This window comes from Apiospora hydei (assembly GCF_038363865.1).
Source record: "Apiospora hydei strain CBS 114990 chromosome Unknown utg000004l_segment0_segment0, whole genome shotgun sequence".
Classification (NCBI taxonomy): Eukaryota; Fungi; Ascomycota; class Sordariomycetes; order Amphisphaeriales; family Apiosporaceae; genus Apiospora; species Apiospora hydei.
Window position 1 is genome coordinate 3,700,299 of NW_027117363.1, and position 14,300 is coordinate 3,714,598.

At 54.8% G+C, this 14,300-nt stretch overlaps 8 protein-coding genes across 8 annotated transcripts; 5 read left to right on the forward strand and 3 right to left on the reverse strand.

Moving 5' to 3' along the window:
* Positions 1–31: 31 nt before the first annotated feature.
* Positions 32–754, forward strand: PG997_003696 (uncharacterized protein; the record flags this gene model as incomplete). Its single annotated transcript, XM_066808011.1, has 3 exons — positions 32–152; positions 295–360; positions 456–754. 3 exons carry the CDS (start codon positions 32–34, stop codon positions 752–754), a joined length of 486 nt encoding a protein of 161 aa, XP_066671629.1.
* A 485-nt stretch (positions 755–1,239) lies between these two features.
* On the reverse strand, positions 1,240–1,917 carry PG997_003697 (uncharacterized protein; the record flags this gene model as incomplete). The annotated part of the gene is made up of 1 exon (XM_066808012.1): positions 1,240–1,917. One exon carries the CDS (start codon positions 1,915–1,917, stop codon positions 1,240–1,242), a length of 678 nt encoding a protein of 225 aa, XP_066671630.1.
* A 795-nt stretch (positions 1,918–2,712) lies between these two features.
* On the reverse strand, positions 2,713–3,989 carry PG997_003698 (Amidohydrolase; the record flags this gene model as incomplete). The annotated part of the gene is given in 3 exon segments (XM_066808013.1): positions 2,713–3,261; positions 3,391–3,507; positions 3,522–3,989. The coding sequence occupies 3 exon segments, from the start codon at positions 3,987–3,989 to the stop codon at positions 2,713–2,715; spliced, it is 1,134 nt and encodes a 377-aa protein (XP_066671631.1).
* A 1,050-nt stretch (positions 3,990–5,039) lies between these two features.
* Positions 5,040–6,173, forward strand: PG997_003699 (uncharacterized protein; the record flags this gene model as incomplete). The annotated part of the gene is made up of 3 exons (XM_066808014.1): positions 5,040–5,081; positions 5,149–5,978; positions 6,041–6,173. 3 exons carry the CDS (start codon positions 5,040–5,042, stop codon positions 6,171–6,173), a joined length of 1,005 nt encoding a protein of 334 aa, XP_066671632.1.
* A 470-nt stretch (positions 6,174–6,643) lies between these two features.
* On the forward strand, positions 6,644–7,843 carry PG997_003700 (uncharacterized protein; the record flags this gene model as incomplete). Its single annotated transcript, XM_066808015.1, has 1 exon — positions 6,644–7,843. One exon carries the CDS (start codon positions 6,644–6,646, stop codon positions 7,841–7,843), a length of 1,200 nt encoding a protein of 399 aa, XP_066671633.1.
* A 553-nt stretch (positions 7,844–8,396) lies between these two features.
* Positions 8,397–10,199, reverse strand: PG997_003701 (very-long-chain (3R)-3-hydroxyacyl-CoA dehydratase; the record flags this gene model as incomplete). The annotated part of the gene is made up of 3 exons (XM_066808016.1): positions 8,397–8,842; positions 9,029–9,239; positions 10,185–10,199. The coding sequence occupies 3 exons, from the start codon at positions 10,197–10,199 to the stop codon at positions 8,397–8,399; spliced, it is 672 nt and encodes a 223-aa protein (XP_066671634.1).
* A 333-nt stretch (positions 10,200–10,532) lies between these two features.
* Positions 10,533–11,317, forward strand: PG997_003702 (uncharacterized protein; the record flags this gene model as incomplete). Its single annotated transcript, XM_066808017.1, has 2 exons — positions 10,533–10,610; positions 10,682–11,317. The coding sequence occupies 2 exons, from the start codon at positions 10,533–10,535 to the stop codon at positions 11,315–11,317; spliced, it is 714 nt and encodes a 237-aa protein (XP_066671635.1).
* Positions 11,318–13,217: 1,900 nt separating this feature from the next.
* On the forward strand, positions 13,218–14,295 carry PG997_003703 (uncharacterized protein; the record flags this gene model as incomplete). Its single annotated transcript, XM_066808018.1, has 2 exons — positions 13,218–13,642; positions 13,764–14,295. The coding sequence occupies 2 exons, from the start codon at positions 13,218–13,220 to the stop codon at positions 14,293–14,295; spliced, it is 957 nt and encodes a 318-aa protein (XP_066671636.1).
* Positions 14,296–14,300: the final 5 nt, after the last annotated feature.

A 14,300-nucleotide genomic window follows, 5' to 3' on the forward strand; every position in this document is an offset into this window, starting at 1 on the left:
CTGGAATTAACATCACCAACCGAGCACCACCATGGATCCCGTTGCTCCCAGTCACGCCACCGCCGAGGCGCTCGTTGTCAAGTTGCAACAAGGTGTGGACAGCCTCGAGCAGCTGAAAATTGCTGCCGACGGCAAGTTGCTTCCGCAAATTCGTCTGGCATAATCGCGTACTGACGTCCCAGCAGACAAGGATCGAATCGAGCACGAGGCATGGGAGGCAGCAGGCCGTCCCAACATGGAGGGTATGTATCTGTATCTACCCCCTTACTGACTCTTACTGACATCATTGCGTAGCCAAGGATGGCAAAGAGCTGAAGGAGTGGTTGGAGGTGGGCTTCCCACGATGGTTCGAGGTCAACTGTAAGTTTACGGCACCATTCCCATAGGCCCTGTCTCGACTTGCTTGCTTGTGGCGGTATCCAAAGAGTCCGAGCTAACATCAGTTTGTTCAACAGCCCTGACCACACTCGAACCAGTCCAGAAGAGAGAGCCCATGGACCAGGCTGACGCCCCTCCGTCGACCACCCTTCTCAAGTCGATAGTCACCCCGGAGACCTCTGAGAAGGTGCTGGTCGAGATGGCCTTCGGATCCCATGAGGCCAACGTCTCGACTCCTCTCCCTGCCAACAAGGACACCGTCCTTGGCGGTGGGCCTCTCGTCGAAGGCGAATTCGACGAGACGTACAGAGAGGAGCAAGAGGCCTACATGGCTAAGAAAGGCTTGAAGGGCCTGTCAACCTCTCGCTGGGCCTAGACCAGCGGGACTAGCCATGGCTCTGTCTTCGGAATGAGTTCTTGTGAGGTCATACTTGACCTTCGATATACGATGGGATTAGAATGGCGGCAGGTGGGAACATAACTCCGGTAAAACGAGGAACAAACAGAACGTTCACGTATGGGATACTACGCTTCTTTTTATGGTTACTTAATAGTACTAAATCACGTTTTTTATCCTTACGAAATCGAAACTCATGTGTCGCTAATTACTTCTTTTATATTAAAGTAAGTATTCAGTTATTACTATATCTAAACATAATTCACGGGACGCATAGTATCTTGAGGCCACAGTATGTAGAAATGCGATTTGTTATTTATGCAGCCGCTATTCGTTTTGGGGATGGCGGTGGCCTTCTTCTCCTGGGTTATGGGCATAATCGATGTTGATATTCTGGACTTGGTGCAAGATGTCCTGCGCCTGTAATAATGCCCACGCCCAAGTTCCCGCCGGCAGCGTATTTCCTAGCAAGCCACATCAAATTCAAGCAACCGGCTTCTTCTCCACCATAGCGACTTTATTCCCCCATGTACCTTGGGTGGCACAACGGTCATCATGGCCTTGGCCGCCTTCTTGTAGGCTGCGAGGGTATTGGGGCCGTCACGGGGCTCGTTAATAACACCGCTCATGCCGTTGGTGCAGTGCGCGCCCATGGGCTGCGGGCAGTAGAACCAGATAGGCTTCGTATCCTCGACAAGGACCTGGAAGGCGTGGTTGGCGGGCCCCTCAACAATCGCGAAGTCGAAGCCCGCGAAGAAGGGGTAGGCATCAGCTGCTGCACGACCTCTCCCGACATTGGAGCGACGGGGATAAGGGGAGTAGGAGGAGTAGCCGGTGGCGTTGGCGGGCGGAGGTAGAGCGGCCGGTACTGCTAGAGGCGCGCAGGGCTCTGCGAAGGACGACTGTGCCACGCTGTGGTTCTTGGGGTGGAACTGGAACTCGACGATGTCGCCGACGGCGGCGACGACGCTCTCGGGCTCGAAGCGCAGCTGTCCGTTGGCGCCCGCGATCACCTTGTGCGTAACACCGGTGGGCGGAGCGGCGACTTGGGAGGGTTTGTCGCAGGTTGTGCCTGTGGGCATGGAGTAGGCTCCTGAGGCAAGGAGGGCGAGGGCCGCGGTGAAGGGTACGATGGTGAACATGATGGCGATTGATTGCTTGGAGTAGTAATATGCTTGAAAGCCTTGAAGAAGAAGAAGAAAAAAGGCTTGGTCTAAATGGTATTCGAACGAGACGAGGAAGATAGTTGACAGTGAAGTGAATTGTTTGCTTGTGTTTAATGATGCTGATTCTAGATGCTCAACTCACACTCTAAGTTCGCGACTTGACTGCCTTCTTATACATCTTTCACATCTCTCCTTCGAATGCCTCCTCCCAAAAGAATAGCGAATGCCAATCTAAGTGTCCAGGCCATTCATTGTTGGCTCGCCCACCACCTCGAGAATAGGCCGTTGACCGTTCGGAATAGCTTCACATCCGTACTAAATTGAGCTGGCAGATGTTTCGAAACAAAGAAACAAACGAATATAGCCTCCCCGGAACGTCAGGTGCCGAAAGAAACACGCGCGCCTAATTTTGCGGTTCCTTGCAGCTTTTCGTGGCTATGCAACTGCGCTTACGGGTCGTGCTGCAGCTGGCCCTGTCAGCACTGCCCCCTGACATGGCGGCAAGCGCTTGCATCTATGTGTTGGCAGCCTCTAGGAATTCGGAATTCTCTTTGCCGGGACAAAATATGCATTTCATTTGCATGTATTGGCAATCGTAATGTATATGTTGGTTGTTGATGGCATTTGCTTACTGTAAATCCTAGCGGTATCTGCACGTGTATGCGGCTCAGATATCACGTAGTAGCTGGAACTGGCATCATCCGAGGATAGTCTCTCCAGTCATCAATTCATAGGCTGAGATGCCTCAAGTTGACCGACATGCTAGACTACTTAGGCGTCTTCCTTCAGTCGTAATACTTCGATAGCATTACCGCCCATGACCGCGAGGGTCCCTTGGCTACCCTCCCCCAGCGCCTTTTCCACTGCTGCCTTATTCCACGTCATGCTTTCCCACTCGCCCTGCTCGTCGCTCGTCAGGGGCGGGAAGAATGGGTGATCGGTCCCGAACATCAGCCTGTCCACGCCGCTCGCGTCGATGGCCGCCTTGAGCCCGACCTCGGAATAGATGACGGCGTCCAGGTAGATCTGCTCCTTCAGCACCTGCCACACGGTCCTTCGGTTCGCGCCGACTTTGCCCTCCCGCACCAGATGGCCGTCGTGGACGATGCAGCTCTCTATCCTCCCGGCCAGGAATGGCAGGGTGCCGCCGCTGTGGGCCAGGAGCATCTTGAGGTCGGGCACCTCGTCGAAGACGCCGGCGAGATACATGCGCGCGACCGCAATTGTCGTCTCGAGAGGGAACCCGAGCGCGAGGGACAGCACGTGCCCGTACTCTTCCGTCGCCCGCGGTCCCCATACTTCGCTTGGGAGGCCGTAGTGCTAGAGGCACCGGTCAGCAATGCCCAGGAAATGTGACCAATATCAAGGGGGTAGTTCAGCATGGCCATCTCAGGGTCGCTGTAGTAGGTGCATGGTCAAATGCCAGTATTTATATAGGTCCATACTCACCGGATGCAGGAATATCATGAGTCCGTTCTTCGCAAGCGCCTTGAACACAGGTATCAACCTCTTGTCATCGAGCCCCTTGCCCAAACCCGACGTGCCCAAAATCACACCCCGGCAGTGCTTGAGCCCCGAACAAACTCGATGGCCGCCAGGAGCTCCTCGGCTGGCGCGCTGAGAGGCAGGGTGGCGAAGAAGAGCCGGCCCGGGTGCTCGAGACACATGGACTCGAACTCGCGGTTGACGGACCGGGCCGTCTCGGCGGCCTCGGCCTCGGCCACGAAGTCGAGCCAGGGGTTCGCCAGCGAGATGACAGAGATGTCGATCTTGTGCGTGTCCATGAAGTGGATCTTCTGCTGCAGCGACGAGTAGTGCGAGGTCACCGGCCGGCCCGGCAGCTGGGTAGTGGCGGTGGCCGCCTCTCCGGCCTGGCTGATCTTCTCCAGCGACTCCGCCTCGGCGGGCAAGATGATGTAGCGCGGGTCTTTGGCGCCGGCGAACCGGCGGATCAGGGGGATGGTTTGCCGCGACTCCAGGAGTTGGACGTAGGCAGGCGGATACATGTGCGTGTGGATGTCCACAACGCGGGATCCGGAGGAGGCCATCTTCTGTGTTGGTTGCGTCTTTGACTGTTACAATACTGCAGCTTCAGCCAATGTAAAGATGTATCAGTTGTATATAGAGTTTGGTGACTTGGAAAGATGATTGGGCCGAGGGTCGGGGTCGGGAAGTAAAGGTAGTATAGGCTGAGGCAACTTGCCTCCGAAGATGTAGTAGTTGAACTATAGAGAGTGGAGACTCCCCGACTGTCTCCTATTCGAGTAGAATCAGAACCAGGCACGATGCACCATTATCTGAGACTTCGAGATAGTTGACAGAAGTCGCACAGTCATGAGTACTACGCCCGGCGGTTATCGAGGGATGGCACCCTAGACAACCTCCTCGTCGGCATAGTCGACCCCACATTCAACCCGGCTGTATGCCCCGCAACTCGACTCTACCCCGACCTTATCTGCAGGAGGGGAGAACGGCTTTATCTTACCTGACACTGCAGCAAGTGGCTTATATGCACTTATCTAGCAATGGAAGTTAAAAGGGAAGGCTTCATGTGTGCAGCCAACACTATCGACCGGCATCCGTAGCATCAAGAGCATTACTGAGTTTGACTACCCGACTTATAAGGTTTCGGGTGAGGAACAAAGCACTCAGTAAGTACCTGACCTTCTTATCAGTTGAAGACATTGATAGACCCTTGGGCGATGTTCGAATGTATCTGTCTTTCTAAAGGGATATATCTTATTCTTACTGCGTGTAACTGTGTAACAATAACAACGAGAAGCCATGCCATGCAGTGATCTACAGTGGTACGAAGATCCCAACCAGGCAGAGGGGTCCGGAACGATCTAGGTCTTGTGTGTACTTGCCTATCCAAGTGTCGGACACGGCCGAATGCCCACCCTAACCCTTTCGCGGCCTTATCTGACCGTCCATCCGATTTGATCTGATCATCTTCAACCAACATTACTCGGTTCCAAAGGTCGAGCAACATCCGGGGAGGAGAATATTTATAAACCGAGAGCTGACGCGCAGGAACTTGACGTGAGAACTCATCCTGTTCTGGCGCCCTCGGTTTCGTATCTGGAGAATACATTAAAATGGAATCAGCAGCTGTCAAAAGCGAGGGACTTGTCATCCCAGTAAGTCCATGTCTTGCCTCTTGTTATTTGTCCGTTTATACAGTGCAAGCTCTAAACATCACATCAGCTCATCGACTTCTCGGCTTTCCTGAATGGCAACCCCGAGCAGCGGAAGGAGACGGCCAAGGCCATTCTCCATGGATTCCAGACGGCAGGATTCATTTACCTGAAGGGTCTCCCTATCAGCCCGGAGACCCGAAAACAAGTCTTTGCGACCTCTGCCAAGTACTTCCGCCTGCCGAATGAAGAGAAGATGAAGCACTGCTGGACCACCCCAGAGGCAAACCGGGGCTATTCCGCGCCAGGCCGGGAGAAGACGACCCAATTGACGGACATCAATGACGTCAAGAAGCTGCGGGAGGGCAACCCCGACATCAAGGAGTCGCTGGAGATTGGCCGCGAAGGCGAGCCGGGCCTCCCCAACCACTGGCCCGAGGAGACGGGCGAGCTCGTCGACTTCAAGTCCATCATGCTGGACTTCCACGACAAGTGCAAGGAGATGCACACCGAAGTGATGAGGGCCATCGCCGTGGCTATGGACCTGGACGAGAAATTCTTCGACGGCTTTACCGACGTGGGCGACAACACGCTGCGCCTGCTTCACTACCCCGAAGTCCGGAAAGACGTCTTCAAGATCAACCCGGGACAGGTCCGCGCCGGCGCGCACAGCGACTACGGCAGCATCACTCTGCTCTTCCAGGACCAGAGGGGCGGGCTGCAGGTCAAGAGCCCGACCGGCGTGTTTGTGGACGCTACCCCCATCGAGGATACTTGCGTGGTGAACGCAGGCGACCTTCTGGCTAGATGGAGCAACGACACCATCAAGAGCACGATCCACCGGGTCGTTGAGCCTCCGAGTGGTGACGGGGACGTATACCCGGCCCGGTATAGCATTGCGTAAGTTTGCCTATCCCGAGAACAGCATGCACAGTGAACTTTTGCTCAATGTCGACCAACAGATACTTTTGCAACCCGAACTTCAAGAGCTATATCGAAGCCATACCGGGGACCTTTGCGACGGAGACGGACAAGAAGTATGCAGGAATTAGCAGTGGCGATTACTTGGTTCAGAGACTGGCCGCAACCTATTGAACTTTCTCAAGCTTGGCAGCAGTCAGTGTATGATCGCTTGAGCAGATTTAAAAAAAATCTAGCGAGGCAGTCCAGTATGAATGTTATGAGATACATGTTGTACATGGAGCAATCAGTGAGCGTATGGCCACAGTACTCTCTAGTTGTGTCTGATGTCTCCTCGAGTCAGTGTTGTTCAAAGCAGAGTGATGCAGTAGCGCTATCAGCCCCTGGACGCTTAGCTGGCCATCCACTAAATACAGCGGCGGGGAGCGCTTCCGACCCCACCTGTCAGCAGCCCAGCAGACGTCACAGGCCTTAAGATGGAGAGTTACTCACGTTTCAACTCTCTCTCTCTCTCTTTGCCAAACCTACCATTTCTGGACACAATGTATTTCTCTTTCCCTTCCAATGGAGACTTCTGTTAAACGTTTGGAAGACGCGGCCCTTTACGACGGAATACCACGACGACGACGAACAAGAAGAAAACCATGAAGAAGACGCTGCTGCTGTGCTTCATCCACGGCTTCCAGGGCGGCGAGGACACCTTCGGCACCGGCGGCGAGTTCACCGAGCACCTCGCCGCGCTGCTGAGCGCCGAGCTGCCCCGGGTCGAGATCCGCACCCTCGTCTACCCCAAGTTCGAGACGCGCGGCGACCTGCACGAGTGCGTCGCCCGCTTCCGCGACTGGCTGCTCAACAAGGTCATCGACCTCGAGGTCGCCGCCGGCACCCCCAGCCCCACCGTCGACCCGGGCGTCCGCACCGTCCTCATCGGCCACTCGATGGGCGGCATCGTCGCCGCCGAGACCCTCATCGCCCTGACCAGCGACAAGCCCGTGCCCCACGAGACGACGACAGCAAAAGACGACGGCGGCAGTTACAAAGATGACCAAGAAGAAGAAGGAACGGGCGACACCACAGCGGCGCCGTCGTCGCCGCAGTCCGGAGGCTTCAACGCCATGATGTTCCCGTACGTGCAGGGCGTCCTCGCCTTCGACACGCCCTACCTCGGCATAGCGCCGGGCGTCGTCGCGCATGGCGCCGAGAGCCATTACCAGACTGCTGCTTCGGCGCTCACACAACTAAGCGGATTGACGTCGCTATGGGGCGGGACCAAGGCCGCCGAGGACGCCTCGCGGCAGAAACCGGCGCAGAAGGCCCTCGAAGCCCCGCCGTCGCAAGATAAAAAGCAAGGCAGCAACGCGGGTGGCGGCGGCGGTTGGGGCAACTGGGGCAAGATGGCCATGTACGCCGGTGCGGCGGGGGCTGTGGTGGCCGGCGGCGCCGCTGCCTATGTGAAGCGGGAACAGATCTCGTCGGGCTGGGGCTGGGTCGGGAGCCACTTGGAGTTCGTGGGCTGCCTGGCCAAGGGCGAGGAGATGAAGACGCGCGTGCGGAAGATGGTCCAGCTGACGCAAGAGCTCGACCTCGGCTTCGCCAACCTGTACACCCGGCTCGGAAAGGGGGCCGGCTCGAAGCAGGTCAGCACCGTCGGCTTGGTCGTGGGCAAGGACCGGACGTTCTGCAACTTGCCAGCGCGACAGGCGGCGGGCGACTGGAGGGAGGCCATCAACGACAAGGCCACGGACGAGATTTCCGCGCATATGGGTAAGTACTACATACGTCTTTCACATGACCAATGTCCTTTACAGTTCCCCTCTCCTTTGCCCATGCTCGACAGATACTGATGATGTACGACAGGCATGTTCGAGCCCAAAGAGAATCCGGGCTACTACCAGCTTTCGGATAACGCCAAGAACACAATTGTTAAATGGGTGAAGAATGAATGGTACGAGACTAGTAGTAGGGAACTAGAATAGGGGAAGGAGATGCTAGCGTCGTCCTAACGATTTAATGATACCCCAAGGACGGTGTTGAAGCTTGCATGCAATCCTGTATAACAAATACTTCTACGGCATTGCCCGCGTTTCTATAGGGCACTGCTTTTATATATACCGCACGGATTATTCTAACCCCTTCTTTTCCCATTTCTATCAGTGTCTGGTACCCTGCCAGGGTCCCCCCAATCCTCTCTTCCCTGTAATAATGTCATGTCTCATGCGTCCCTTGATCGCTAACACCGTTTTGAAGCCACCATTTCTCATACGCCATAGTATATGTATCCCTTGATAGACAATAATACCAGGCGCCAACCCCGACCCATAACTCTCGCCGGTTTTCGCATCCCGCCCGAGCTCTATACAGCAATTATACGATAGAGAGATCCGAAGCCGGACGATACTACTGCGTAGCCTTCAGGTTCTCCTTCTTCTGAGCGGCCAGGACCTTGCGGCGCTGCCTGTTCATGTGGCCGATGAGGACGTAGGCGCCGATGGGCCAGATGACGAACAGGGAGACGCCGAGGAAGAGCTGGTAGAGGGGGCCGAACTTGTGGCCGGCGGGGCCGAGGGCGCGCCACATCTGGACCATCTCGCTCGTGATGCCGAGCGGGTACAGGACGAGGTAGGAGCTGTAGCGGACCCAGGTGAAGGCGGCGGGCTCGTAGCCGCCCAGCTTGACCGCCAGGTACGTGTAGCGGATCACCTCGGTCACCGACCAGGCGAAGAGCATGGTCGAGTAGACGGGCGAGGCGCAGAGCGCCGGGAACGGGAACTGCACGCCCCAGACGGCGACGTAGCGGGAGGCGACTTGGGCGGCGGCCGTGACGGGGTCGGTTCGGACGATGCCTACATTGCGCGGGCACAGAGAAAGGATTAGCTAACTAGTCTGGACTGGCTGTGACGTATGCATAACCCATGGAGGGTGAGAGCTCTGGCCAGAAAGAAGCATTGGCCAGGGTTAGGGGCCACGAGTTGGCCAACAAGCTAGAAGGACACGTGGGAGGGCGTGGGAGTGGTTTGCGATCGACTTACCGAAGAGACCGTGCAGCACATCCAAGATCATCAGGGTCTGCGTCCACAGTACAAAGTCGCCGGTCGAAATGTAGACGAAAGCCGGGCCCCTCAGCAGGTTGGCGCCGACGGTGCGGCCGAGGACGGTGGCCCAGAGAATGGCGGACACGGCATTGTAGAGGATGAGGTAGCCGGTCTTAATGGGGGGAGGAGGAGGAAGCCCTCTTAGGAGCTGTCGCAGCAGCGTCTTGTGCCATTTTTTGTGTCACAGAACCGACGGAAGAAACCCAGATGGATGGGAAGGATTCAGCTCTAAGAATTCGGTAGCAGACACTGGCAAGACGGCAGACAACTCAATCGATAATCCCTTCCTGTCGTCTGATCGGCGTGGAAACCCCGGAGCATGTGAAAGGAAAATTGGGCTGCGGTTGAGCTTCCAACTGTTCGGTACTATTGCCAGGATGGGGTTGTTGGGGAGAACATGGGATGGTTTGGCCAGTAGTTTGGGCCAGCGCGTTTGACGTGACGTTGCCGGATTGATTTGGCGGGCAGGCGGGTACCTTGCAGGGTTCAACAGCGCAAGCAAAATGCCGGCCGCACGGCTGAGAATGGTCAAGATCGACACTGATTCGATGTAGAGCAGATTATTAATAGCGAGGTCGTGATATCTACAAGTATAGCATACCTGCTCGTAGTATAAGAAAACTACTCTCTCCCCGCCAGATTGTTTATTGTTTCCTCAATCTTCGCTCTTGAAACCCAAGCTAGCAGCTTTTTTTGCTCACCACCCCTCTGTCTTCGAGGCCAACGTGACGGTAGAAATGGGCATTATCCTGTTTCCAATGGCTTGGCTTCAAGCCGTTCCCGCTACGTTGAAGCAAGGCCAAGCGTCTATTATGGGAAGACGAAGAGATACAGAAAGTCTAATGCTGAAGGACTTCAGGGTAAACTTGCATCAATCCAGCGCCGGGATCTAGTCGTAGGCTTTGCGCAGTCTTGACTCGGGTCCGATCAATCAGTCACCTGTAACGCCAAGGAGTTTCCTCTGCGATCGTAGGCCTCGGTGGGCCTGGAGAAGGACCACTCAGCACCCGGAGAACCGTTTCCAAACACTACAAACACCAAGGCTTAGGCGTTATTTTCAGCATCGCTTATTGCTGCCCTGTACGGTCTGCACGGCTTCCGGTGGCATGCCTGCGCTATTGCTGTTGACGGTTTGTATACGGAAGTTCGCGATAATGGCAAGGGTTGGCAATGCATACCTACCTACCTAGGCCTCTCTATCCTGAGTATACTAATGTGCTGCCTCCCCCTCTCTCTCGTCGATGTGCATGCCTGGTGTTGTGGATCCTTTCCATTACCATTCGTGTCTTTCTTTCAGTGCTGCTTGAAGCGTCTTTTGGTTATACAGTTATTCATCTCATTTCATTTTTTTTCTTCTTCGTCGTCGTTCTTCATACGCGATAACTTCTAATCGCACTTGATAAGAGTTGAGAGAAGCAGGCTTCTTTTCTTAATGGTCATAATGCGTGTTACTCTTGCTGTCGTCGTTGCGGCTGTCTCTTTCCTCCATGTAGGGATATGTGAAAAGATAACCTTCACCGTAAGTCTATACGTTCATTCCCTTAACTTGCATTTCTCAGATGATTCGACTGACAATTGCTGGTTGGTTAGGGTTCGCCTGCGGCTCATGCCAATATAATGGTTCTGTCTTCTGCTCTTGCCAAGGCCTACAAGGCTCCTCCCCTCGACAAGCGTCAAATCAAATTTGAGAACGGTGGGATCCAAGTCGGAGGTGCCGGTGGTCTTCAACTGGGCGGTTCGGGCGGAAAAGAGAAGAAGAAGACGACAGGGGCGGGTAAAGGTCAGACAGGAGGTGCAGCGAGAAACCAGACAGCCGAGAACCTGGCTGCGCTCGAGGGAGCCCGCCAACGAGCCAACGGTACTGCAAACGCTGGAACTGGCCTTACTCTAGGAGGCATTCTCTCCGGCGGTTCTCGTGGCGACAAAACCGCCAAACCAGCCGCTGGCGCGGACAAGGCACAGCCGGCCAAGGGCGAAGCTGCCGCTCCTGCGAAAGGCAAAGGTGGTAGCGCTGAGGATGTCACTGCCGTCAAGGAAGGGGAACAATTCAAGGACAACCTGGGCATCATCGTGGACAAGAACGGAAACACCAAGAACGTGGGAGGGAACCTTGGAATCACAAAGGGGTCTGATGGAAGTACCTCGGTCGGTGGAGCTGCAGGCATCAACATCTTGTCAGTCGCCGATGACGACGAGGATTACCAAGACGCCGAAGATGCCGAGTAAACTTAAGAGCAATCCTATAAACACGGAAGCATAAACTCGCATACTGTACATAGACCACTAACTCGTCACTCTCTGGATCTAACCCTTATTCTCGAACCCAAACCCAAGTATTCGAAGACCCCCTAGACATGACTGACCACACGAGCATCTTGAACAAGGCCAGAATGCATGTGAATAACAGCACAATTGACCATGTCGGAATGAAATAGCAGTATTACAGGCTAAATAACCCGAGGCCTACAGCATAAGGTGTCGAACATTCTGCGACTTGTAACCCCCCCGCGAGTTGAGACGAATGATCGACCGCCATCAATGCAGTAGCCGTACCACCTTCACCCGGACCGGGAGACGGTGTGCAAAACGTCGACCGATTGAGCCGCATTGTTCCATTGACATTCTTAAGTTACGAACACCTCAATTGCTCCATTGGAATGTTTCCCAGTGTTTATACGCTGGAGCACTGGAAAGCATCGCTGCTCCCGGGCCTTTTCTTGCCTGCAGGTGCCGTTTCATCAAAGTCGCGCAACGTCCACCAATTCACACGACCGGCTAACTGGGCCAATGGGTTTTCAATCAGTATAGATCGCATGAGATTCTTCGATCCTGTCGTACCCTCTTGTTTGATCCACTGTGATTAGGCATTTCCACCTGTCAAACCTTATGTCCCAACCACTGTGATAATCCGGGATGAGGGCACACATCCAAGGCTGACGTCCGTGGCCTGGCCTGGGCTTGCCTGGAGCAAGAGACATTCTCTGACCTATACTGATACATCCTTCACCCAAAATCCAATGAATCTACTTTATCAGGTTCTATCTAGACCTTGCAATCTGGGCTTTTCTCCTGTTCGCTATGTCCCAAAGGGAGTATTGTTAAGAGTATCATGATAGGGGTCAAACGACGAGAGATATCGATCAACATACCGGGTAACAAGATACTTCCATGATACCAACTTGGTTGGCATTCTTCCAGAATCCTTGCACCTGTCAGAAGCTTGAGGAGGCGAGATGGTTGCAATGGTTGGTTCGTCCAATATCCACTTGCATCTATGTTATAAGCCGGATGCATACTTATTCAACCCAGCGGCGATCGCCCAGGATTGACACACGCGGGACAAGAGGCTGAATTCTATGGTGTCATATATGAAATGCCATGAGATATGTGGCAAAACATCCTACGATGAAAATCATCTGCCTCTGTAGAGCTGTGTGAAAGGCTGAAGCAAGATCATGTTGGAGAAGAATCTCGGGAGTATTGCCATCCAGGTCTTCTTGTCCATATCAATGGCCAGTTCCGCCCGCCTGACAAGTCGGTATCGAGCAAGACTGCTATACTGAAGAACGGCTTACTTTATGTCGAATAATATCCCCCGTGCTATATCCCCTGTTAAGATCACAGGTGTTTGATTAATATCCATATTTCCTTCGCGATGTCCTCGGTTGACGACGCCCTGGTTACCTATCCCAACACAGGCTCACTAGTGAACCCTGCTGCGAGCCCTCGAATGGAACACCAGAACCTCGCGATAGTGGTAGTGATAACGTTTCCAGCGCTGGCCCTAATGGTGGTCTCCGTGAGGGTTGCTGGAAAGCTTTCGACGCGGCTGTTCAGTCTAGGTAAGTTGCCTTGGCTGACTTCGGGATGATATAGGAGCTAGACTAACACTCTCGAGAAGATGATGGCTTAGTGTGTGCAGCCATGGTATGAAGTCCATGCATTCGGCCCCTGTACTGTCTGTTCAATTGCTTACCAGCGAGCGTAGGTATTGGCAATTGTAGAGGCTGTTGCAAGCTATGAGTGTAAGTAGGACGCACCAAACCCTCCTGAAAACCCTCGCGATTATCGGGTACTGAAACTGACTTGGCCCGCGCTCGAAGTTGTCATCACGAACTATATCGGCATGAGCGCTGCAGACATCCCCTTACACGACCCGACAGAAGGGGCTGCGTGGAACTACGTTGTGCAGATACTGTACAATCCCATTCTGGCTCTCGTCAAATCGTCCCTTCTCATCCTGCTCCTCCGTCTATTCGGGCAGAAGCCCGGAGTGCGCCGCTTCATCATCTGGGTCAACACCATCAACTTGGCCAGTTTGGCCTCGATATTCTTCGCCATCGTGTTCCAGTGCTTCCCTCTCCAGAAGGCATGGAAACCTCGATTGGAAGGGTTCTGTGTGGACCGGCGGATATTGCTCGTGGCCGCGAGCGCCATCAACATCGCGCTGGACCTTTTGATACTGGGGCTGCCTCTGCACATCTTCATCGGGCTACAAATACCCAAGAGGACGAAGATTGCCTTGATATTTGTGTTTCTATTAGGATTCCTGTAAGTCACGGTCTCGGATCTTCCGTGTTATAAGTTTATTTCCTGTACCCGTCTGGCTATCTGCGCAGCCACCTTAATTCTCCCACACTTACTTACACGTATGCTCACCTTCTGCCGACAGAACGACGTTAGTAGGCATATCCCGCCTCGTCCTCTTGGTCCGGGGCCTCTACGTGCTGCTGGACCAGCCAGACCCGACATCCAACATCTCGTCCGTCATCATCGCCATCGAGGCCAACCTCTCCATCATCACGGCCTCGGCGCCGGCCTTGCGGCCCGTGCTACGCGCATGGTTCCCCTCTTCTTCCTCGTCTAAACCAGGCGGAGGCGGAGGCGGGGGCCAACGTCGCGACACGGCGGCGGTCTCGGCGGCGACGGACAAGATGGTGCTCGGCGCGGGGGCGGCCGCGCGCATCGGGCGGCTGCGGAGCGCGGCGGCGTCGTCGCGGCGCAGCGACGACGACGAGAGCCTCATCCTGCCGGCACGCGAAGATGTTGCGCGGACCGACTTCGTGGCGCAGTATCACCCGCCTCACCCCACGCCGGGCGGCGAGGACGGCTATGACGCTGAAGAGGGTGGGGCTCGTCACGATAAGGAAGAGGTGGTCAACATCGGGCTGGAGAAGGGCGCTAGAAAGGAGGCCTGGGTCTGATCATG